This window comes from Pollachius pollachius (assembly GCF_949987615.1).
Source record: "Pollachius pollachius genome assembly, chromosome: 2".
NCBI classification, from domain to species: domain Eukaryota; kingdom Metazoa; phylum Chordata; class Actinopteri; order Gadiformes; family Gadidae; genus Pollachius; species Pollachius pollachius.
In genome coordinates, this window is record NC_136935.1 from 47,890,909 (window position 1) to 47,916,864 (window position 25,956).

Consider the following 25,956-nt stretch of genomic DNA (forward strand, 5'->3'; position numbering starts at 1 on the left):
TTTTTTTACAGAATATACTACACATAAGTAAATAAATGATGACAATATGTTGATTTTTAATGTCACTTTATAAAGCTCCTGATTGTAATTTTGAAATACGAGACCATAATTGCTCTCTGGGATTTCACCATGGCATATTGGTTTTATTTTATTCAGGTTTTTTGGTGTTATTTTTCGGTTTAAAATGTGGGTTTTTATTGGAGGGCGCGGGAAGAAACCGACCAAATCATAATCAATTTGTTTCCACATCTATTGTAATACAACTGTGTACTACTTGTTATTCCCTTAGTAACACAAACAAACTATTGTATATTGGCCTTTACATATTCCTTGTATATGTTCCACAAACATTGATAATGGACTATTCATTGTCCATGCCAAAATATGTTGGCAGCACAGTTAATCTGCAAGCTAAATGTCAGATTATCATCACATAATTGGTTTCAAAAATTGTATTTATTTATTTATTTATTGATTATTTTATAAAAACTAAGGTTGTAGTCTATATCAGTAAGTTTCAAAAACAAAATGACTGCACTGCTTGGATACGAAGTCAGGAAAGTTAGTTTCGGAGATTAGACAAATCCAACAACTACACTACTCAGTACCGCAGTTGACAGTCTTTTTTCTGGTTATGTTACAAATTAAATAAATCGACAATGAAAGTCTATATTTGAGCCAAATGCACATTCAACCTTTCACACAAGCAGTGAAGTTCCACAAGTCACTACATGTTGTTTATTTCTTCCTACCCAAGTAATAGCACCCTGAAAAATAAAAAACAGAATGTTACTGACACTGTAATGTACTATATACAGTCTTTTTGTTTTGTAAACTGTCGTGTGGAACAATTCCTCTCAACCTTCTTTTTGTGTGTGTGTTTGCTTATTTTTTTAACAGTTTCAACCTTTCATCTATCCCGACGCAACTAAGCAATTACGTTTTTTTTTTATATAGAATTGCAGTTTCCCGTGTTTCCTTTATACTTCTAAAGTAGTTTTCTCATTCTATGTGGGCTATTTGTTCACCTAATTTGAACAAGGGGACCAATGGTAGACAAGCATTCAAGATGCTGTAGTGTTTCAGGTAGGCTAGATCCAGCGGGCGTTTCTGATGTTTGAAAGCATTGTTGCGCGTTACGTATGTTATGTACGTTACGCACGGCCGTGGCTCACGAATCAGGACTTTAGCGGTGGAAGTCGTTTGAGAACATGTACTCCTTCTTTGTTTTTCTGTTGAAACAATTCTAGTTTCCAACTGTTTGTGAGCCTCTTTTCAATGTGAGTCCGACGATTGTGCTCAATAAAACTTCAACATGCGTCTCTGATGCAAAACAATGGCGTCCTCCTGTTTCTTTCATTTCATATTGAACTAAATCATTTTAAAGATGATAAACCACAAGTGCACTTCATATTTGATTGTAGGCCCATGTTCAGGTAGTCTGAGCCAGAGGAATACCACACACTTCCACAGAGACAGTCTATGCTCCTGTATGGCATTGTTTCCTAACCTTGGGGTCAGCATAAAGGGATATGGCCTTCACTGGAGATTTTTTCCTTATAAGCTTTATTTACCCCATACATATTTTGATATTGACACTCCTATACGAACAGGCAGACTAATATGATTAGTCAAATGACAACTGCACTGGGACATTGATGTTACAGAATATGTTGATCGTGTTAACAACTATGTGTGGGGAGGCAGATGCTCAGCAATGTAAGAAGTTGGGCTCACATTCATTTACTGGCCCAAAAAAATGGGGTCATGGACCAAAAGAGCTTTGGAACCAGTAACCGTCTTAGGCTGCAGAACTGTAAAGCACTTAAATCAACTGGCCCATTTTGAACAGACATAACACAACTATATGCATCTATCTGTGTCAGGAATTCAGGCATTGATGGAATAGCCTAATCTCATCACCAAATACAAATGCCACATCTATATTCAAGAGTAAGAATAATAACATTTAAAGACCAATGTGTAATGTAGACACTGTATTCATATTTATCTTTATATCTATATATATATATGCAATTTACGTTCCGTGAAATATCATGGTTTATTCTTGAAACCTTGGAACAGAAAACTGGATCAAGATTGCCCTCTAGTGGACAACGAATCTCTTATCAGGGAATGCCTGCATTTGATGTTAAGTAAATTGCGATATTTTTTATAGATGACCACTGTCTACATTGTAAAACTGTAGTATACTTTTTTATCTGACAATAGCCTGAACTGAATAACTAATCATGCAAGATCTCGTCAGCTCCACTATGCATTCATCCCAGCACTAATGACATTGTCTAACAAGGGAAGGGGACAAAGTTCACATCTGATCAAGATTCTGCCGAGTCAATCACCCCTACAATCCTAAATGATACATTGTCTGTATGTATTACACGATGTATCTGATCACGGGGTTTTAATTATTAAACATAATCCAATGGCCCCACCCCGTCTCTGATTAAGAATATACAAGGAGAATTCATAAACAGGGACAACATTGCTCTCCGCCTCAACCGCTCATGTGCTTTGGCGAGCTCTGCTCTCAAGACTTGTGAACCGTCCCAGATATGAGCACCAGGGGGGGCTGTAAATGATAGCGTGACCTTTGGTGGTAGAAACCTTCCTACTTTTTTTTCATATTTTTCTGCTGAAAGGCAGTTTCTCCGAGGCTGGCGTTTTAGGGCACGGCTATGAAATATGTGGCGAGGCCAGATATATCCGATTAATTGCCGACGGAGAAATGAATAGGTTTGGATCTGCGAGAGGGAGGGAGAGGGAGCGAGAGAGCAACATTAATTCTTTTATTTCCTCCTGGGGAACATATTTGTCTTCATTCAGTGTCCCCCCCAAACTTCGTTGTGTTGGCGTGTGCGTGTGTATGATCTGTGTGTGAGTGTGTGTGTGCGTGTGTGTGCAATTTCTGTACTTACACCGATGAAGAATATATCACTGGCAGATTGTTCCGTGCCTCCAAACCTTAAACCACTTAATCTGACCCAGTGCTGTACAGGTGAACACAGACAAATGTGTGTAAAATGACTCTCCCCGATGATAAATCTGTGTCTGAATAAATATACTGAGGCAGACGGCGTGGAAAGAAAACGGGAGCAGTCTCGAGAACAAAGATAGTACATTTAATAATGCGTCTTTTTTTTTAGGCAAATGTGAGATACAATGTAAACATGTACAAGAGTTAAAAACAAAATAGTTTGAGCTGAGTTTTGACACGAAATGATAAAGAGGAAGGCGACACACCTCGTGTTCATTAGCATGGGCAGAACGGTTCTAGTAATGGGGGTGTATTACGCAGCGTCCATCTTGGTGCACGCCGCAGTGTTATTGAGCTGTAGGACGGAAGTCCGCCCTGTGATAAAAGCCTTACTGCATCTAGAATATTCAATCTTCCATGTGAGGTGCAGACCGAAGGTTTACTAGTGTTGAAAACAAGGAGCGTTTCAAGAGCTCAGACAGGATTTTCCAGAGCTCAGACACACGTACAAAATGATATTAAATGACACAATAATAATATTACATTGAAGAAGGAAAACAATTGAAAATATCTGACAGAGGGGGGGTGGGGGCAAGAAAGAAATGAGCGACAGAATAGCACCTCCTTTGGTCCAACTCAAAGTATTGTGGCGTTGACATGCTGGTAGTGGATTATCATCCCTTAGAATGAGCGGGGGCGTGCATGGGGGGGGGGGGGGGGGGGGGGGGGGGGGTAGTATGTGCGTGTGTGTGTGTGTGTGTGTCGGGGGGAGGGAGTGTTCTTATCAAAGGTGTTGGAAGGCTCCGGGCTCCAAGAGGAAAGGCAACACATAAGGGCCTCGCTGACGGAAGTTTGGCACACTACTTTGAAGAGTTATGGGAGTGAATAGGATCATAATATTTTAATGGATGCAACACTTCCCACTCCTTAATCACTCCAACCGTCCACACGCACACTCGTGCACTCTCTCTCACACACACACACACACACACACACACACACACACACACACACACACACACACACAAGTGAAGCATCAATCGGATGGACGGGTCGCTTCCCAGACGAGCAGAAGGGGCCAACCGCGTTATGAAAAAAAAACAACAGAGCAGCGATTTCCCGCATGCAGCCAGCGCGTGGCCGCATGGGTGGCTGTGATTAAAAAGCGCCAGCCTCATCTGACAGGCTGAGGGAGGATGGGGGAGCGGGATAATTAAGATACACAGTCGGGGTAATTAGAAAGCGTGTCGAAAGAAAAAAAAAAGCGGAAAACACGACCACGGAGGGAGGCCTCGCCTGCGTGACAGCTGAGCCGTCAGTGGAGACGCGGGGAGCTTTCGTTTCTCGACACAGTCAACGGATGATGATTTATTGTTTCTTCTCACATTTAACCGAACTGAAAACGTTTCCTCTCACACATCTATCCGTCAAGTGTCCTTCTTCAAAGACAACCTACTACACTACTGAGCCATTGATTATCAAACATGTTACCAAAACGAAGCAACACACACACAAAAAAAAAGACCTACGCGAATCAACCAAAACGCCGAACACGTCTGACCAAACACTTTCCCCATGTCCCTCTTTAGCCCAACACTACAGGCTCCTTATCAACCCTCAACCATTTCCCATCTCTACTATGTAATCGACTTTGTCAGATATGAACGCTCAAAGTGAATCAGACCCCGTTTCCCTCCACCTAAAGACTACAGCTGTATTTTAATAATTTATAATAGCAGAACTTTAGTAAGATAAGAACATAAGATGATTAGTTTCTTGAAGGTCTTCAACCACCCCATCCTCGCTCAAGACCAAAATAAGTTATCCCATTCATTATAAAGAGAACTAAAGCACAAGGTTAGTTCGTCTCCGTCTCCTGTCGTTAACCCAGGAGAGAGAGAATCCATCTGCCTTTGGTTGTCACCCCTTCATTTAAGCGAATCCTTCAATGACTGCCAGCTGTAAGCCCGTCGCTAGAATTTGGGAATTAAATCTCTTCCGCAATAAAATAAAGGGTGTTTTAAGTAGACTCTTAGACCTGTTAAGCTCCAGAAAGTAGCTCAGGGTCTGAAAATGCAATCCAAGTATCTAATTTTTCTCACGTTCGTCCACTATAACCTCCAGACACCCATTCTTCAGTCAACAGTCTACCTTTAAACCACGTCTGTCTGTGACCCCAACATCCCCTTTCCCCTGACCTCACCTGTATTCCACCTCTTTGACTCAAAACACCTTCAACACCTACCCGCACACACACACTCAACACCGTGAGTGTGTGTTATATATTCCTCCCTAGGCTATACTCACCCAAGCCTCCAGCCCGCTCCGGGAAACAAATAGTTTTTTAGGAATGGCCGTGTCGAGAAACGAGAGTCCTTAACAGGGGAATGTGGAGAAATGAAAGAGGAAGATGGACTGGCAGAACGTCAGCACTCCCTGGTGGCCAATATGAGGTATTACACGAAAGTGTCATTCTAATGTGTTTTGCTGTGTAGATGCACACGGACTTGAGTTGAGCAAGGCATTCGCACACTGAACGGAAGAGCAAAATAAGACGCGGGATATGCTTAAAAGTGGGGAAATAAGCCGTAGAGTCCATGAGCCGAGATAAGCGGAGGAAATTAATCTGAAATGGTCAGTAGCCTACTAAGAGCCTACAGGTGCTATTCCGCCTCCGGTCGTCCGTAGCGACGAAGGCTCTGGTCTATGTTAATTTTGATCCGGTAATAGCCAGGTTTATGTATCTGCGGCGGTGGGGCAGGTATAGACCTCGGACAACGCCGGCCGACTGCTTCGGCCCGCAGGCAGGACGCATTCGTCACTGCCGCCTCTGCCTGTCCGGGTCACCGGAGAGACTGGGCAGATGGGCCCCAGTCCCCGGGGACACCGGAATAAAGCTTCCAAATGTCACTTTGCTCGTCCAGACAGCTTAGGGAGCCGTGAGGCGACACAAAAGGAAAAACAAATACAGTGGTGGAAAATGTCAAGAAAGGCATGAGACGAAATGTGGAAATGTTCCGAATAAATAAAGCAGGGGACGGAGGCTGGCAGAGTGACTGTCAACATTCCGTCCAGGCATGGATGGGACACCGGTAGGGGTCCCGTGGAGGGTGAGGAAGGACGATGATGAAGATGAGGATAAGGCGAGGATGTATATTATATCTGCGATGGCATCTGCTCCTGAGACGCGAGTCCAGATTGCAACGCGAATGCGTCAACATTGTTTACAACTGTGTGGCCAGTTAGGGGGGGGGGATGAAACGCAAACATCCCTGTTAGAGGAGGAGGAGGAGGAGGAGGAGGATGAGGAGAGTACGGGCAGTGCGCACAGCGAATACATTTCCAGTTGCACTGTCTTCGCCCTTTTGTTGTTGTTGTTGATGTTGTTGTTTTTAAACCCAGTGGGGTAGGGGGCGTCGTTTGAATGAAGATGGCCTACTCATCACAACACTTTGAGATGACCTTGGGAGGGGGGGAGGGGGGCGGTTGTGAGTGGCCGTCTGATTTCATATCCCAAAAAATAACTATCACAAGATTGAGATGGTCCGTTTTTTCTTTCGTTTTGTTTTCCATTAACTTTCAAGCATGTCGCCCTTTAACCTATTGCACATTTTTTCACGGTTACACTTAGAAATTTTAACGGAATACATTATATGGGGCAAAAAAAATCAGGCCACTTAATATGGTAAAAAAAACAACCAAACAATGAACGATAAGACGCTAGTTGGCTTAACATGTAAGGACAAAGCTCGACATGTCACTGTTTCCCTTGTCGTTTCAGCCGCCAAAGAAGCAAGGATAATGCAAACCGTCTTAACGAAGCGCGAGGCAATATGAGTGTGCTGTCGCGAGGAGGTGATTCGCCACATTAACATAACGCCTTCGTCAGAGCAGCCTCTGTGCTCCCCTGCGGAGCGTGACGTCGCAAAGGACGCACGACTAGGTCTCTCCATCAAATGTGTTCATTACATGACAATTAGAGTTAGCTCCCGTTGTGTTATTATTGATGATTTTCTCATTATTGTTATTGTCACAACTTTGACTTTGATTTACTGATGAAGTCAATTAAAAAAAAAATACATTCGTTTTTTGTGTAGGCCTAATTGAGAATTGTGGAGGAGGATGTCGAGCAGTGATTTGATGGAGAACCACAAAGACGCGCACGTTTATACTTTTAATCGGGCGTTATGTTAGGCACAATAAGGATGAAAGAAGTGTCCATGATTTGCTAAAGTCGCAGCACGCAGCAGTAAAAAAATAAAAATTATTTAAAAATGGTTTTAAAAAAATAAATTACTTTAGATTATAAACCTTGCTACAAAACTGTATAGCAATAAACTTAAGATGCATCGTTATAAAACAAATATAAACTAAATAGAATGTCAATTTATGTACAGTTTGTGGGAACATTCACTGACCAGCAGCGCTTTGATTATTGCACTGAGGTAGAATGGATTGTATGGGATAATGCAAAAAACATTCAGTGTTTTGCCATTTTTTTTACGTACCGCTAACGGTAAAATCTTGTGAAATCGAATTCCTGGTTCAATTTGATCTTTGACTAGAACTTTTATTTGATGACTAGAACTTATTTCCCAAATTAGGAGTCATGACTGAGTTAAGGTACAGTAAAGAGAAGACATGTTTCCCTGTAAAATATGATAAATAAATAACATGCTGAGTGTTTGCTGCTCCTTTACATTAGTGCACAATAACAGTTCAAACCGTTAAAGTGCACCAATTCACAAAACAGAACCACCATTTCCCCGTTATTGTCCATTATGTGCGATCACATGGTAACGATAAAACACAAACAGAACAAATATAGTTTGCTAAATAGTTAACGATCTAGCAGATAATGTACTCTTTTCTTTTTAATACTAAAACACTGTCCAGCAGAAATAAAATGTAAATTATGGAGCGATGTTTAGCCCTTAACGCAGAACCAACACCACCATTGTTTAGAGAATATATTTCAGCAATCTTGGACATCAGCCGTCGGAAGCCTTGAAATTGGAAGTTGTCACACTTATTTTGTATCCAAGGGCAATAGTTATGATGTATTGTAATGCTCTTGTGTGAGTTTGGTCAATACATGATTTAACAGAACCAAAATGTCAACAAATATATTTGAAATCAAAATGTTATTCGCTTCACATTAATATTAATACAATACTGCGTCAGCAATATCAATCTTTGATTGGTTCCATGCTATGACATTTGGTTAGATCAAGTGCGTCTAGATATAGCTTATGAAATATATTCCATATATATCATGTCAGTTCTCCCACCTCATTATGTTAGGTATTTTATAGTTTGCTTTAAACTGTTCTTTGCCTATTCAGTGGTAAATATAAAGCTACAAAACTTAGCTGTTGAATTTATATTCCATTGGTTTAAATCACATTTTGGGCATGATGCTAGGTAATCACATTCCTGGGATTAACAACAATATATACAAATGTATTTTCTGAAACAACAGCATAAAATAACTACATTGAAGCTAAACACTACGTAAACAAATTGACTTTTTCAGGGCAGTAGCCCCCTGGTGGCCATGATAGAAAATGTTCAATAAACCTTTTTTGTATAGGAACTTTGATGGGGACTGCGTGTACTAACTAAAGATTATTTCACTGGTGGACTCACAATGCCAATCAACTGCTTTAGTTACTACCTTATCTTAAGTTCCAATAGGCTGTCCGTTTGAGAGAGGATGTCACAAGAAATGCAGAAATACTTCTCTAAGCAAGGAGAGAATCCCCAAAAAATCGATCGTAACAATGATGGAGGCAAAAAGCAACACAAAAAGCTAAACAAGTTGATTTTCTATTTTGTCCGGGACTGTGAATAAAGAGTAACTTTACAAGCAGCGGAAATTAATTTCCTCTCTCTTTTTCCGCATATTGCATCAATTATACCTACTGGAACCCAGCGATGACATTGATTGGCCGCTTCGCTCAACTGGTGCTCCTAAAATGGAACTTGGAGTTGGTGAGAAACACAGAAACACATTCGGAGATGTCTGCGCTCCCAAAGGCCATGTAGCACTCTCACACGCAGATAGGTTTGGTTGATTCACGTTCCTGTTCACCTCTTAGGACCTTCATTCAGATGATCACACACCAAAGGCACTAATTTGGCATCAGTCACAGGTGGGCACTAACAACACTAGCCGTACCCTGCTAAATTCAGCGTCAACCCATGGCAGCCCCTTTCAGAGGCCGTTGTGCCCAGTTACACCGTTCGGTATTCAAAAGACCTGTCATCTAATCTCATGTGTCCATTCATAAAGGTTCACTTCTCGTCCACTTCCAAAACGTTTGTTCTAGACTTCGGCGGGTACAGATCTCAGTAAACCAGCTCTAATAGGGTCTCTCCCTAAGACATGAAACATCATATTTTGTTTTTTACAGTCTCCTTCAGAGTCGGGGTGTATTGCTTACGGGAATTTCTTGGGGTAACATTCTTTGAGAATGGTGCCGGCGATTTGCCTGGAGGCACCACGCGTTGGTGGGATGGGATGGGGGCAGGGGCAAGGGGGGGAAGGGAGATTGCTGGAGACCCTTTCCTGGGGTGGGGCTTGCTCTCATTTCTTACGCTCTAGGTAGTTGGAGGGCACCCAGCCCTTGCGCGGGACGTGGTCATCCTGCACCTGGCAGTACCACCACCCGTTGGGGTTCCTCTCCAGTACCTCCAGGTAGGTGCCCTCGGAGAAGCCCATGGTCTCCTCGTCGCCGCCGTAGTCGGCGATGGACACGTACACGTCCCGGCCCAGGTTGTTGTGGATCAGCTGGCTCTTGTCTATGGGCTTGGGCCGGACCGTCGACACGGGGATGCCGTTCCTCTGGCCCGCCGCCCGACCCAGGGCGTCCTGGGCGGCGCTGCTGCCCCCGAATCCGCCGCCGCCGCACGAGGAGCCCGGACCCCCGCGCTCGTCCGGCCGCGGCTGGCTCTCCACCACCACGTGCGGCCGCACCGTGCTGAACGAGGCGTTCCTGCGCACGCCGAGGGTGGCCGAACCCGAGCGGTAGTGGTCGCTCCGGCCCAGGGACTCGTTCCGTCTCAGCGACCCCGTCGTGTAGTGGGAGTCCCTGCCGGGCTGCGAGGCGGTCACCAACACCGACTGAGGCCTCACCGCCACCTGCCGCACGCCGTTCCTCATGCGCACCCCGCCGTTGACCAGCCCCGACGGCTTGGAGAAGCCCCCGGGCGGCTTGGAGGGGATTGGGGGGCTGCACCTCCGCAGCACCTGGTGCTGCTGGTTCATGCCCCGCAGGTTGATGTCGTTCAGCGCCTGGACGCGCTGCTCGTTCTTCTCCAGGCTGTTGGACTTGCTGCTCCCGGCGCTCCGGTGCCGGTCCGACTCCTTCCTCCCGCCCGCGTCCACCGGCTGCCGCACGGGCTCCAGGAAGTAGGAGGGGGCCCAGCCTTCCTCGGCGTTCCGGCGCACGTACCACCAGCCGCTCTCCTGCTTCTCCACCACCTCCAGCTCCACCCCCGAGGGGAAGCTGATCTCCGAGTCCTGCACCTTCTGGTAGGCGTCCAGGGACCGGTAGAGGCTGGGGCCCTCCAGGTCCGAGTCCCCGTGGCTCCCCTTGGAGTAGACGGAGGACAGGTCCGAGGTGCTGCGGGAGCACAGGGAGTCCTCCGAGGAGACCACCGACGCCGTCTCCGAGTCCTCTCCGCGCGAGGGCTTGAGGCTGTGCCGCGGCTGGCCCCCGGCGGGCCTCAGCTGGCGACGCAGCGAGCCGATGTCCATCCGGTCGGGCCCCTGGGGCTCCGACTTGGCCAGCAGCGGCTTGGGTCGCACCGAGGGCTTGGGCTTGGTGGACGGGCTCTGGCCGATCCGATGCTCCACGTCCCGGCTGAAGCTGACGCCTTTCACATGGCTCCGCCCCGACTCGTCCGAGGAGGACCGGGGGCTGTGGTCCATGTGCCGGCCCAGCGTCTGGCTCCTTCGGGTCAGCTCGGGCGTCACCGTCTTCATGGTCCTCCCTGGCAAGGGGGAGGAGCCGGAGGGTTTGCGGGGGACGGTGGAGGAGTGGTAGCTCCTCGGGGAGTGGTGGTGGTGCCCGCCGGAGCTCTTGGCCGAGGAGGTGGCCTCGTCCGCGCTGCTGGCCCGGAAGCCGTCGTTTTCATAGACGCACTCCTCCTTGGCGAGCGCCTCCTCCGAGGACCTCATGGAGGACCTGCGGCGGTTGAACACCGGCGACGCCTTGCAGACAGGCGGCGGGGCGGCGGCTCGGGAGGCAGGGGGCGAGCCGCGGTACTTGTTCCCCGCGACGCTGTTCCTCTTCACCTCCGGGGGGCGCTCGTTCTTCGGCGGGTCCGCGGCCGCCTCGCCTTCGCAGCCGACGGCGGGGATGTCGTACAGGGGTTCTTCGTACGCGGGCCGGGCGGGGGGTTCCCCCGGGGGAACTTTGACGGCGGGGGTCGCGGAGACGGGTTTCTCGTCCGGGTCGGTCTTTTTGACGGGCGGGGCGGGGGGCGGGACCTTGGGCCGGGTGAGGGTGCTGGTGCGGCGGTTGAGGTTGGGCTTCTTCCTCTTGTCGATGTAGGAGCAGGGGGCCCAGCCCTCCATCTCCCCGATCTGGACGTACCACCAGCCCCCGGAGTTCTTCTCGATCACCTGCACAGCATACATACATTTAGAGCATTTAGGGCATTAGGGCAACGCTTTTATCCAAAGCGACTCAGATTAAAACATTTGCCAGGAGAAAGAGAAGCAATATATCGCTGTCGGTACAGTAAGGATGTTCATAGAACCAAGTGCCAAACAAGCACTAACAATTGCTAGGTAAACCCATTCCCCGTATACAACAAAGATAGCTAGCATAAGAAGCTTCACCATGCTAGCTACTATTTTTAAGGAAATACATCATGCAATACAATTAGGGCATTTTAGCTTTTATCCAAAGCGACTTACATCGGTTAATACACACATTGACCCACCGACGGCAGAGTCAACCACGCAAAGCGACAGCCAGCCCGTCAGGAGCAGTTAGGGTTAAGTGTCTCGGTCAGGGACACATCAACACTCAGCGAGGAGGAGCTGGGGATCGAACTAGCAACCTTTCGGTTACAAGACAACTGCTTCGATTACAAGACAACTGCTCTACCCCCCGAGCTAAGCCGACACCTAAGCCGTGGCATACAACGTACAATAAGCGCGTATGAGGGGTGTGTGGGGAGGCTATGCAGAGTCAGGGTGATCTCTGAACAAGTGATTCTTGAGTCTTTTGGAGATGTTGAGCAACTCTGCGGTGCTGACTATATCTGGGTATACACGCTTTAAATGCAGTCTGCGTATGTCTGTGTATCTTTCACTGCGTTGCTGACGCTGATTAGCATACATTTAAATGCCTCATTGATTAGAAATCACATATAAAATAAAGTCATACAGATGCATGATAATCAGTGTATAGTGTTCATTTATGTAACAAAAAGTTATAAATGTCATGAGCACTTTTGAAAATATCACTGCCATTGTCGTCACAAACGCCTTGAAGATACAGGCCACTCTTGTGGCACATCATCGTAGCCTTGAGATAAAACCAAACTTGTCCATTTTATCTCTGTTCTTTTCATTGCTCGGAATGAAATTAATTACTTCTCTAAATCATTCGGATCGAGCAGAATCCTTGAGGTCTTTTGAGTTGCCTTAGCGTCTCTGACTTGACTGGAGGCTACTCGGTAGACATGCATTTTCAGTGAGCCGCGAAGGTCTCATGTCGGGGACGGCAACCCATTTAGACACCGCCGCTTACATCAGCCTTTTGTCCTCCACGGAAACTGATGCCATCGGAGATGGAGGACTGGAATTCAGCGATGGTGTAGTACTCTGCTTCCACAGCAGGGGGCTCTGGTGGCTTGGGTAACTGGAATCCCTAAAACAGCAGGGGAGGACAGTGTTTAAGGCAAATTAGAGAGGATGAGAGAGAGAGAGACAGTGAGAGAGAGGATGAGTGGGAGAGAAAGAGAGAGAAAGGATGAGAGGGAGAGGGAGAGAAAGGATGAGAGAGAGAGAGAGAGAGAGAGAGAGAGAGAGAGAGAGAGAGAGAGAGAGAAAGAACGAGATAAATACGTAATAAATGTATTATCTTGTGTATTCACCTTATTTTTAACGATATGTTAGTCATTCAGTACTTAAGTAAGGGTACAAATAAACATTTGAATGCCTATTTGAAGCTATGAAGCCATTTCAGGCATCCAGGAATATCAAGGGATATTGTTATGCAATGTATTTGTTTGAAATGTTATTTATGTGTACATGATCCTATTATTATCTGCCAGGAACCATCCATTGTCTAAATAATTTACCCTTTAAACACAGCAAGTCCCTTTGGGCTGACTATTGCGTTATTCTAATGAATGAGTGAAAGAGTAAATGGATGTCTCACCAGGTTGGTGTCTCTTCTTGGAGGAGGCTTCTGTCGGAGGTTTGGAGATCCTGAGGAGAAAAATGATGTAACGTTTACATGTTTCATGCAAGTCATGTGGAATATTCCCATCTGACGGGCATGGAGAGACTAACAAGACGTTAGACAAAACAAAGTGACAAGTCATTAACATAAACAAAACCAACGCCAGAGTTTATGTTAAAAACTATAAAAGAAAAAAGAGAATCCAATGCACATAACATATTAGGTAATTAGTACAATTATTGGGTAAGTGAAACACTAATTTTATGACATTGAATAACAGTCTGTTATTCAACCAAAGACACGGCACCATTGACTCAATTGCTTACCTATGGCGTCAAAGTCTAGAGAAAGGCAGAATGACAACAGTTCAGCATCTCACCTCACATCCACCTTTTCTCCTAACAAAGGTATCTATTCTAACTCGCTCTGGATAAAAGCTTCTGCTTAATGCCCTAAAGATAAATGTAAACTTACGCATCCTGAGATGCTGTCTCTTAAAGGTGACATATTATACCACCAGGATGCGAGTGTGATTAGCCGCTACAAGCCGTTTTGAAAATCTGCCGCTTCTGACATCACAAGTGGGCCTGTCCACCTAGATGTGTGCTGGACACACTAGGTGGACACGACACGCCCACTTGTGATGTCAGAAGCGGCAGATTTTCAAAACGGCTTGTACTGGCTAATCACACTCACATCCTGGTTGCATGACGTGAGCCCCGGCTACACCCTCGCTACACCGCCCCGGCTACACCCTCAAGCCAAACAACAACCGCTCAGCGCGTCTCCACTCACCCCCGACCTCCACCCGGCGGGGGGCCACCCGGGCCACGGCGGGGGACCCCGGCTCCGCCCGGGCCTTGCTCTCGTTCAGGGAGGCGCTGGCCCCCATCAGGAGCCCCAGGCAGGGGCTGTTGGAGCCGTAGCCCGAGCCCGAGCTCAGCCGCCGGCCCGTCTCCGCGTTCAGCTCCCCGCTGACCGGCATGGGCAGGCTGATCTCGCTCTTGGTGAAGTGGCGCTCGGGCGTGGCACCTCCCCCTCCCCCTCCGCTACCGCTGCCGCCGCCGCCGCCGCCGCCGCCGCCGCCGCCGCCGCCGCCCTCCTCGTCTGTCTGGATGTCCTTCTCGCTGACGGACTTCTTCTGCAGCAGGTTGCTGATCTCCATGATGTTGCCGATGATCTCCACGGGGCCGGTGAGGGTCTTCTTGCGCGGCGAGGAGAAGTCCTCCTTCACCTTCTTCAGGTAGGACGCCGGCGCCCAGCCCTCCTTCCCCAGGTACCTGTCGGAAGATGGCAGGCGAGCAGGCGTCCATCTTTGTAGTTTTTAAAAGGAACAGAGTGGACTACAATATACTGGCCAAGCAATCGTTTAAAATTGGTTGAAATAAAATGTAAAGACTTATGCAGAGTCCACCTAGACTCTGCATAGCCACCCCTCTTACGCACTTATTGTATGTTGTACGTCCTGAAACTTAAAAAGAGTACTGAGCATTGGGTAGCATTGGGTAGCATAGCATTGGGTCTTATCCTAGCTGTCTTTGCTGTATACGGGGAATGGGTGAACCTAGCAATTCGTAGTTCTTGGCACTTGGTTCTATGAACATCCTTGCCGTACCGACAGCGTCATGTTGTTTCTCTTTCTTCAGACAGATGTACTTATTGCACGTCGCTTTGTATAAAAGTGTCTGTTAAATGCCCTCAATGTTAATGTCAATGTCACGCTGAAATGTTGCTAAACGATCAAATCTATCTGCTGGAACAATGTGTAGTTTGGAGTGTATTTCGCTAACTGTTTCCTCAGCAACACAGCAGACAGACCGGTGCTATGGAGCTCCACTGGGGGAAGCAGGGTGGTAACACCACCAGGGCCGGACCCCCCCCCCATGCCAACACTGTTGACACCCACTGTGTCGTGGAGGGACTTTGGTTAGGTGTCCGCTTCAATCCATATGCATGTATAAACACGTTTTAAAGAAAATAAATGCCCAGAGAATCCAGCAGGCCGGCCATCTGCCGTTACTACGGTTTGCATGGTAGTGTACACTTTTACTCAATCCGATCCGACCTTTATGCTGCTGTTTAGCACCACATGAGCTCTTAACTCCTAAGCAGACTGCGTGAGGCCAGAAGGGGCATGTGACCTTTGGAGTCTGGAGTGTAAATGCCGGTGAATCAGGATGACGACTGAAATGCTATGAACACGACACAAGGGGGAGAGTCGAGCCACGCAGCGAAAGAGTTTGTGTGTGGTCGCGTCGGCGTTGCGAGCTCCAAGCTGCTAGATGTGGTGGTGTTGTGGTGGATCTAATAAAATGTTGTTCAAAGATACGCTAGGCAAATATACAAATAAACACTTTAAAAAGGGATTACGGAATATTATCTAAACTAATAAAATACAAATGCATTGTAGGAAAAAACGGCTGAGAAGTATTAAAGAAAACAACAAATGCTTCGTATTGCGATGCTCTATGACTCACAGCGAGCGTGTTTTTGGGGAACAACACAAATCATTCCACAGGAAAACCGTGATTTAACACTAACTCTGGACCACACACAGGAAGAGGCGTTGGGCCTGGCAAGGTGACATCGATTGTGAAAACAATGCAACAGTACTGAGACCTGGCTAAGTGACAGCAGTACAATACAAAGCTGTGTTGTTCTGTCCCAGAATGCATATCGCTAGTCCTACTAGGAATAGTTAGCTCAAAATCTCTGTTTCCAATGGATCTCATTTGTGTGTGTGTGTGTGTGTGTGTGTGTGTGTGTGTGTGTGTGTGTGTGTTGCAATCAAATGTGTAATTCATCAACAGCAGTTTCAGTAAAGGCCCCCTGGAATCCCCCCCGGAACGATGAAACTAACAATCGGCAGTAAACAACACACACACGCACACGCACAAATAATCAGCCATCGAGTCAGTCTGTGTGCTATTAAACACACACACACACACACACACACACATATCTTTCCATGAATTGCATATTGAATATGGCGCTGAGCTTGACCGCATGAGCTTGAGTGTCATCATCCCCATGAACCAATCAGAGATGGCGCTCACCTCACATACCACCAGCCCTCCAGGTTCTTCTGGATGACCTCCACGGTGACCCCTTTCTCAAAGCTCACCTCGTCCTTCCCCTGGCTGGTGTACGGCTGGATCGTCACATACTTCTCTTCTGGAGAGAGAGAGAGACAGAGAGAGAGAGAGAGAGAGAGACAGAGAGAGAGAGAGAGAGAGAGACAATGAGATAAAGATGAAGATTGAGAGCAGGTCAGAGAGACGGGGGAGCGAGAGAGAGAGATGGCGAGAGAGAGAAAGATGGCGAGAGAGAGAGAGAGCAAGAGAGAGAGAGAGAGAGAGAGAAAGAGAGAGCGAGAGAGAGAGATGGAGATGGAGAGCAGGTCATAGAGACGGAGAGAGGCAGAGGAAAAGCTCAGTGTAGCTCACGAGGAGCAACGTTTTATGTTCAGAAAGTTATCCCTGAATCTAGGCCGAGGGTTAAAGCCTTTGCAGAAGGCTGGGATATGGAGTAAGCGCGACCTACTTAAAATCCCATTGCTATTTCCCCCATTCCAAGATAAACACAGCACACTTACAAAATAACCCTCCCCCCCACCATCACCACCACCATACCGCTGACCAAGCAATAACAAACAGCGCCCTCTGTTGGCCTGACCTGCCCCCGACAGACACAGGCCCTGAGGTCTCTCTCACTGGGATGAAACAGGTTAAGCTGAGCCTGATCTTCTAAACCTCCCCCCTACAGGCCCCCCACCCCCTTCTTCGACGACCCTTGCAGCACCAGAGCAGAAATGTATACCACCCTGATTAGAGATCTCTCTCTCTCTCCCTCTACCTCTCTCTCTCTCTCTCTCTCTCTCTCTCCCTCCCTCTCCCTCTCTCTCGCTCTCCCCTGGACTCCCAGGACCAGGTGGATCAGGGGGAGCTCAGAGGAAAGACCCAGAGGGATGAAGCCCCTGGGGGATGACAGGGGGAGTGTAATAAAGGAGAAGATGAAAGATGGACGGATCAATTCAGTGAAAAGGCTACCCAGGGTAGTGAGGCCGACCCAGTCTGAACAACGCGAACAACGGGATTCAACACGAGCAGCGATGGCGTTGCAGAGGTCATTGCACCGTGTTTACCAACACGGCGGGGGCGAAAAACAAAGACGGACACATTTATCGCATTATAATCCCTGCACAATATTTATTTGGAGTCTGTATCCAAGGGGATTAAGAAACTTCCATCGCAGCGTGGGTGACTCATGATTCCCGGTTGCTTGTTGTTGATATCGCAAGGGACGTCGAGCGGGAAACTGCCGCGGGGCGGTCCGGGAGAGTCCGAGACGCGTTGCTCGTCTTTGGGTTCCAAGTTGCAAATTCCAGTGCGGCCGAGGTAAATAACTCGAAATGTAACGGGATGATTGCTCGTAAAAGTGGCCTACCGTTAGTTGACTTAAAGAGCCAGTGTTGGCCTTTCAGATGGAATTCGACCACTTAAGTGTTTTAAAACATGCGTTTCGGGTTGGGGTTAGGGTTACGCCAACTTTAAGACACGTTTTTACTACCGTTGTTGTAAGACTGTTATGAGCGTTATAATAAGTAATGTCGAATGAAATGCACACATCCACACACACCGTAGGGTGGCTTTCTCGTGGACACCGCAGTCAAACGAGCTACACACGTCCACACAAACTGTGCCACCTCTGCCCCTTGGAGATGATGTCATACTAACTGGGAAAAAGGTAGTCCGTATAACGCCTCCTGCCGCCGCAGCAGAGTGGAACGTTCAAGTAGTGCTTTGGGGAGAATGGCGAAAACATAGGATTTTACAGTTTTTTCCTCTAAATTGGGGACTTATTTCAGTAACAGCATGAGGCTATCGACCCATGCGCGTGTGTCGTCGTACACGCCTGTCCCCGTGCGCGTCACACAGAGAGGACAATGTACAGAGGTTGCTGGGCTGCAGAAAATCACATCGGAGTCCTGCTTTCCAATGATAGCTCTCCGTGGGGGCAGAGACCACGGCTAACACATCCGGACCCTGTTATTGAACATGCGAGTTCATCTCGCAGGTGAAAAACTAACTCAGCCCTCTGCTATCAATCCAATATCCAATGTCTATCTTACATTCAACCATTGATCCATCGCTCTAACTTACAGCCATCTCTCTCTCTCTCTACCTCCCTCTTTCCTTCCATCCATAAATATATATATATATATATTTCACAGGCATCTCTCTCTCTCCCCCTCTCCCTCCCTCTATATTCTTCTCTCTACCTCCCTCCCTCCATCAATTAATCTTTCTATCTCACAGCCATCTCTCTCTCTCCCTCCATCCATTCATCTATATATCTTACAGCCATCTATCTCTCTATCTCTCTCTATCCTAGAGCCATCCATCCATTCATTTATCTATCCATCCATCCATCTGTATGTCTGTGACAATCTCAGAGCGAGCGAGATATGACAAAGACAGAACTGTGGTGCCGAACAAGAGCCCAAAGGCCTCAAATGTAGCCGTGTGACGTGCTTGGTCGATTTAAATGATCAAGTACGATTTAAACCGGTAATAAGCGATTAAACCGGTGATGGGTCATTCGTAAGACGGTCTGACACTGATTCCCAGCGCCTCCAAAACCCCTCCTTCTACGGCGGCGGCGACAGCTAGACGGGGGGGCGGTGGGGGGGGGGGGGGGGGGGGGGGGGGGCGACGCTTAACACTAGCTAGCACTGTAGCGCTCTGCGTCTCTCACGTCAGTACCCTCTAAACGCTCGTTAACACGTTTTGCTTACTGACCCACCAGGCGGGCTCCCCCACCCACGGGTTCTAGGTCAGGCCCAGGCATTGTGACACAGAAGGCCTCCGAGCTATTCCAGCTAATCAGCAGGAAGGGTGGGAGGTGATGGAAGCCGTCCGCCAGCCATCAGATAAGCAGACTGACTCTGGACTCAGGTCTCTGACGGAACGCAGCCCACGCACACCGCTCAGACCTCCTCCGATGCTCTGTCTCGTGTCTCGGTGTGGTGCACGGTGGAAGGGCTTGTGTGTATGTGTGTGCGCGCGCGTGTGTGTGTGTGCGCGTGTGTGTGTGTGTGCGTGTGTGTGTGTGTGTGTGTGTGTGTGTGTGTGTGTGTGTGTGTGTGTGTGTGTGTGTGTGTGTGTGTGTGTGTGTGTGTGTGTGCACGTTTCACCGGCAGCCCCGCGGCTGCGATCCCGTCCTTACGAGGGAGTTGCTGGTAAGTCAGAATGTGGGCTCGGTCAACATGCCGTGTGAATCGGAGGGATTATGAGCAAGAACAGTCGCCCGCTTGTTTGTTCTCCTTCCAACTCCTTCCGGGAGCTTCTTAGTCATGAGGCTCACCGTGAAGGGGCTCCGACTCTTAAACACACAATCCGGTCTCAGGCGTGAACACATTGAAGCTCCTAGGATGAATCACTGGAGGTACACCTTTTTCTTTCAACAAGTTGGACCGTGGTAAAGTGATACACAGAGCCACGTTGAGTCACGTTGTAATGAGTTAAAGATGCTGATGGTGAAAAGCCTGCATGGGCCCGGGAGTGCAAATAATATAGAAATAATGATGTAGAATCAACATCATCATTTTCAACACAACATTGCATTCAGAATGTAAATACAATCAATAAATGAGGCGTGCGCTAGACAGATGTTCGCAGTTTGCGAACCATACGAAAAAATGTGATGATGTGACATAAAGCCATGTCTGTGTGTGTGTTGACCTATAATGAATGCACAATTATTCTAAATGGCTTGCATAATGCAACAGTCATTAAAGTTCATTAGCTTTGAAAATTAAGAGGCGCTAATTTAATGAGTTGAGTGGCAACCCCATTATACAGTAAATCATGGTCCAGTGTTTGAAGTTCCCTCATAGTACCAGATGTTCTGCTCCTTTTTGTGCTGTGCAAAGAAATACACATTAATTAACTTAATATGTTTGGTGTGTGCGAGGATGGTTAGGAGTTTTTACACTGGGAGTCGGAAGGACCCGCAATGTGCTGTTGGGTATTATCACATTTTGTTCCTTTATCATGTGAAAGCGGCAGTAAGGCACATTGTACGAGCTAAGAATGGTTTGTGCCGTGCTGAGTGTGTGCGTGTGCATGTGCGTGTGTGTGCGTGCTAGTGGCACACTTTCTGTCTCTAAGTTTGTTTATGAGTCCATGTGCTTGACAGAAGGAGGGGGAGGGAGACTTCTCTATGACTCTGTGCATGTGTGTGTATGTCTAAGTATGTTTGTGTGTTTATAAGTATGTATCCAATGTGTGTGTGTGTATGTCTACGTACAGTATGTTTGCATGTGTGTAGGTAAAGTATGTATGTATATATGTGTATGTATGCATGTACGCACGTCTGTCTGTCTGTCTGTCTGTCTGTCTGTCTGTCTGTCTGTCTGTCTGTCTGTCTGTCTGTCTGTCTGTCTGTCTGTCTGTCTGTCTGTCTGTCTGTCTGTCTGTCTGTCTGTCTGTCTGTCTGTCTGTCTGTCTGTCTGTCTGTCTGTCTGTCTGTCTGTATGTATGTGGGTGTTCCTGGTTCACCTCGGCTCTGCTGGCGGTTGACTATGCCCCCCAGGGTCCAGCGGCGGTCCAGCCTCCTCAGGTGGGCTTTGCGTCGTTTAGTAACTGATCAGGGATCGACCAATGGGGAGAGGGGAACACAAAGGGAAGCAGCCGGAGTTAGTCAGCAAATCAAAAGGGATGAGAGCAGCTGTTAGCGGTACGCTAGTTCGTTTGAAGTAGTATTCGTTACGCTACAGAAGTTCTTGTGCTAATACTAATGCTGTGCTGATATTCTTGTAACACCATTGCTTACATAAATACAAGTACACTATGTATCATTAGCAATGGTATAAACAAAAAATTTAAATTCCATAAAACAAGTAAGTCAGTTAGTTAATTGATAAAGCAGCTGAATTGCATTGTTCTATTTCTAGCAGGGAAATCCCTTTATGCAATAGCGTGTTCAGTTTAGGAATTGGGTTCTGTGTAACGTATCATAGCGATTGCAAAATTAAATCCCTCCATCTTGTCTTCTGCAATACCTCCCTACGTGACGCAACGCGTTTGTGTGTGCATGTTAGTGAACACTTATATCTGGTTATGGTTACCATTTCCTGCCTTGATACATTGTTATTCTCTCCTAATCCAATATCAAGGCTACGTACAGAAGAGGGAGAGAGAGACATTAACAGGAGTCTCTCTCTCTCTCTCTCTCTCTCTCTCTCTCTCTCTCTCTCTCTCTCTCTCTCTCTCTCTCTCTCTCTCTCTCTCTCTCTCTCTCTCTCTCTCTCTCTCTCTGCGAGCGACTCCACCAAATTGCTCTAATTCTCCCCCTACTCCGCCATGGACCTCTCCCTCCCTAGAACTCCCCCCCCCCCGTCATCCTCCATACAGCCATCCCTCTCTCCAAACCTCCTTCTAATCTCTCCCTCCCTCCATCTCTCCCTCCCTCTCTCCCTCCTTCCCATCCTGCCTCCCCTCATTTCCGGGCATGTCCCATCACTTCTCCGCGTTCCCTTGGAAAAAGAAAAACATGAATTTGCTCCGCCCCCCCCTACGCCCGCTGACCCCCTAATTGAAATATCAGCTTAGCGCGCTCTGAGGGAAGAGGAAATGTTATTTCAGGGTAATCTTCATGAGGGCGGACCCATGTCTTGTCAGTTCCTCTCCAGCGCCTGTCACTTGAATTAGGTTACGGGCCCACACTGGCTTAATGAGGGGCTGGATATGGTGTGTGTGTACGTGTGTGTGTGTGTGTGTGTGTGTGTGTGTGTGTGTGTGTGTGTGTGTGTGTGTGGTTGTGTGTGTGTGCGTGTGTGTGTGTGGAAAGGGATAGGGGAGATCAAAGACAGTGTGCTCTGATGTGTGCACACACCAGGACAGCGAGTGTAATGAAGAAGGTAGCGGGAGTTCGAGAGTGTGAGTAAGAGTGAAAGAGAGACAGAGACGGAGGGAGAGAGAGAGAGAGCGCCAGAGCGAGACAGACAGCGACAGAGACAGACAGAGACAGAGACAGACAGAGACAGAGAAAGTGAGCGAGAGAGGCGAGACAGAGACACAGCCAGAGAGCCACAGAGACGGAGAAGCGAGCTAGGGAGTGTTTATGTGTATGTCTGACAGTGATTAGTGCATGTGTTTGCATTCCGGGGCCCTCGGTTGCTCAGTGGTGTAGAAGTGTGAACGCCGATCGAAACTGCAAAACAGTTCAGAAACAGAAGTTTGAAAGAGGCAGAATCTAATTATGCGCCCGGCGCCATTTAATGAGCGATCATCCATCAAGCGGTGATGTCGATGCCTGCGTTTACCCTTTAAGTCCTCTTCGAAGGGACCCATGGGTCTGACAGTCCATACCTGCCAGGGCTGTGAGACAATGCTATTGGGCCATTCCCACAACTGCCCTGCTTGCGCAGTGTGTGTGTGTGTGTGTGTGTGTGTGTGTGTGTGTGTGTGTGTGTGTGTGTCTGTGTGTCTGTGTGTGTGTGTGACTGTGTGTGAGTCTGTGTGAGTGTGCACGCGCGTGCACACATATATCCGCGCATGTGCGTGCGCAAACACTGACTCACACACAAACACACACACACACACACACACACACACACACACACACACACACACACACACACACACACAGCGCAAGAAGGGCAGTGTGTGCGGTTGCATGGGTGCATGAGCATGTACACGGCAGGGGGGAGAGCTGATGGTACAGGGAAGGGTGAGTCCGGTGGAAACAGACCCAGCCAGCGTCGGGGAGGAGGTGATGACAGAACGAGTGTCCCTGTGTGGGATAAGCCTCCTGGGGGGGGGGGGGGCACGTGGCGAAACACCCTCTCTGCTGAGGCGCAGAAACTGGGAAAATCCATTTGACAAAGCCTTGTTGCTGTGAGCTTTGATTGCCGTGGCAAGCTGGGCATTTTGTGGGCTTGAAACGCGTGTGGAGGTAGCTATGGGAGTCTGCTTCCCTGGCCAGGATGGGGGTTCAGATTGGATTGTAAAATGAGGCGTCTCGCAGAATGTACCCACCTTCATGTGTTCCTTAGTACAGTGTGTGTGTGTGTGTGTGTGTGTGTGTGTGTGTGTGTGTCTGTGTGTGCTTGCCTGCGTGCTTGTCTTTGTGAAATACACAAACCTTGCATTAGTGTGTGTCTGTCTTTGTGCGTGCGTGTTTCGAGCTGCACAAAACTTCTCCAGTCCTAAAGGTGTGTGTGTGTGTGTGTGTGTGTGTGTGTGTGTGTGTGTGTGTGTGTGTGTGTGTGTGTGTGTGTGTGTGTGTGTGTGTGTGAGTGTGTGTGCGTGCGTGTGTGCGTGCATGTCTCCAGAGCCACACTCACCTTCCCCGGTCCTGGAGGTGTGTGTGTGTGTGTGTGTGTGTGTGTGTGTGTGTGTGTGTGTGTGTGTGTGTGTGTGTGTGTGTGTGTGTGTGTGTGTGTGTGTGTGTGTGTGTGTGTGTGTGTGTGTCTTCAGAGCCACACTAACCTTCCCCGGTCCTGGAGGTAGGTGTGTGTGTGTGTGTGTGTGTGTGTGTGTGTGTGTGTGTGTGTGTGGGTGTGTGTGTGTGTGTGTGTGTGTGTGTGTGCGTGCGTGTGTGTGTGCCTGCGTGCGTGCGTGCGTGCGTGTGTGCGTGCGTGCGCGTTTGTGTCTCCAGAGCCACACTCACCTTCCCCGGTCCTGGAGGTCCCCAGATCCAAGTCATCCTTGGTTCCACTCTGGGAGTCGAGATACGTAGCCGGGACCCACCCCTGCTCCTCCACTGTGCTCACGAACCACCACCCTGCCATAGAAGGAGCGCGAGAAGGGGAGGGGAGGATGAGTGTGGGCATGGCAATAACATTTCATGTGACCGCCCCTGGGATGGGGGGGAAGAAATCTAATTGAGATTCTTATCATGATTCACCACTTCCAAAGAATCGCATCAATTATGTATTATTTTCTCTTGTGTTAGTTTTGCCTTGGCGCGTTTACATTCCTGCAGTCGGTCGATACAACTTCTTCAAATATAGAAATGACACAAACGTATACACACTCTTACGCTGCTTTCAGGCAATCGTTTTCCACCCTTTGTGCACAGTGGACCGGAGTAGATCGCGAACGTAGCGCCCACGTGTGCTGAACCGAGAATCTTGAATTTGGTATCACTCGATTTCAATCGAGTGATACCATAAGATTCACTCCCTTGAACACCAAAGGTAAAACTCATTGCGGCCAAAACATGTTTTACTTCAAAGAATCCGCACACATGGTCTCAATCCCACCGGCAGCGCCCGGTAGGATGACCCAACATACATGCATGCATTCCGGCTCCCCGAACCGCGGCTCGGTCCACTGCACCAGCAGAAGCAGCAGATGCAGCCAGGTATTCGCTTTAGCATAGCTCACTGCATTCCATTTATTCATTGTACTTCAACACTTGAGCGGCTCAGAGGTTTTCCGTTTTGTTGGCGTTCCCACAGAGATGTGGGGGGGGGGGGTTTGGGGGGGGGGAACCTCTGCAGGGATGGCGCTCTTTGCCTCCTCGGAAAGCTGTCGTCATGACTAACCCGGACCGCACATTGAAAGAGCGAGTGCACGGAGGAGACGGGAGTGTTGGGTTTTCTTTGGAGCTCCGGGGGATGGTAGTTTAAAGAGGCCCTGAATAGAAGTTGACATGTTTCTGAAAGATGAATTTAGGATTTTGTCAATGCGTTGATTAGATTGACTGTTTTATGACCTGCCATTCCTCCCCTCCCTCTACAGCATTGGCTGTTTGTGGGGTCTGTTCTAAAGTGTAAGCTAAAGAACAAAGCCAGGAGGTAGGCGCTGGGTTGAAGGACTCTTTGAGCAAGGCAGGAGATACTTTACTACTGGGACGACTCGGCACAAACCTCTTTTTTTGCTAACTAGAAAATTAGAAATTGCTAACTATTACACAGAAAGTACATATGACTTTACCTTCAATCTTAATCAAACTCCACTCTAAAGAGAAGTCTGCAGACACATCTATCACTGTTATTCTTTAGTTCTGCCTGTTAACACACCGACAAGTGTAAAAACACATGGGAACTTGGGTAGCGACCAGAACCAACAACTTCAGGAGGGCAAAATAAGAAAGCAGACTGTCTACGCATTGATCATATGTTGACATCCAGTGTGTGTGTGTCTTCATTTAACAAGCAACCCCTATCCGTTACAAAATTTGAGCGGTGCGTCACGAGAATTCTCTGCATCATTTCGGCCTGATGAGGCCTTTTCCCCTACGGGGTCGTTCCAGGCAGGGAAAGGCCGTGCCTATCTCCAGCATGGGAGACGTCTCAACGGCGTGTTTGTTTAGGAGTCACCGCATTCCCGGACCAGCGCAGACAGACAGACAAACAGACACTCTGCCAGAAGGATAGACAAATGGGTTTCAGGGTCATGAAAGAGTAACGGCTTTTATAAAGGGTTGGCGATCGCAACGCCTTCAAGCATTAATGGAGGGTAATGGAGAGTTAGTTTTGTGTTTTTCGTGAGACATATTTGGTGGACATTACGAGAC

General features: G+C 47.9%; 1 protein-coding gene across 1 annotated transcript in view; it reads right to left on the reverse strand.

Annotated features, from left to right (window-relative positions):
• Nucleotides 1-3,776: 3,776 nt before the first annotated feature.
• The window catches only part of sh3pxd2aa (SH3 and PX domains 2Aa), a gene marked incomplete at its 5' end in the record, with an annotated part of 43,237 nt that continues 21,057 nt past the window's right edge, over nt 3,777-25,956 (reverse strand). The window contains 8 exons of the mRNA XM_079730382.1: nt 3,777-11,630; nt 12,769-12,888; nt 13,402-13,451; nt 14,221-14,428; nt 14,558-14,705; nt 16,482-16,599; nt 20,988-21,071; nt 24,103-24,216. Of these exons, the coding sequence (XP_079586508.1) occupies nt 9,588-11,630; nt 12,769-12,888; nt 13,402-13,451; nt 14,221-14,428; nt 14,558-14,705; nt 16,482-16,599; nt 20,988-21,071; nt 24,103-24,216 (2,885 nt within the window). The 3' untranslated portion in view covers nt 3,777-9,587. The remainder of the gene's footprint in view (nt 11,631-12,768; nt 12,889-13,401; nt 13,452-14,220; nt 14,429-14,557; nt 14,706-16,481; nt 16,600-20,987; nt 21,072-24,102; nt 24,217-25,956) is intronic.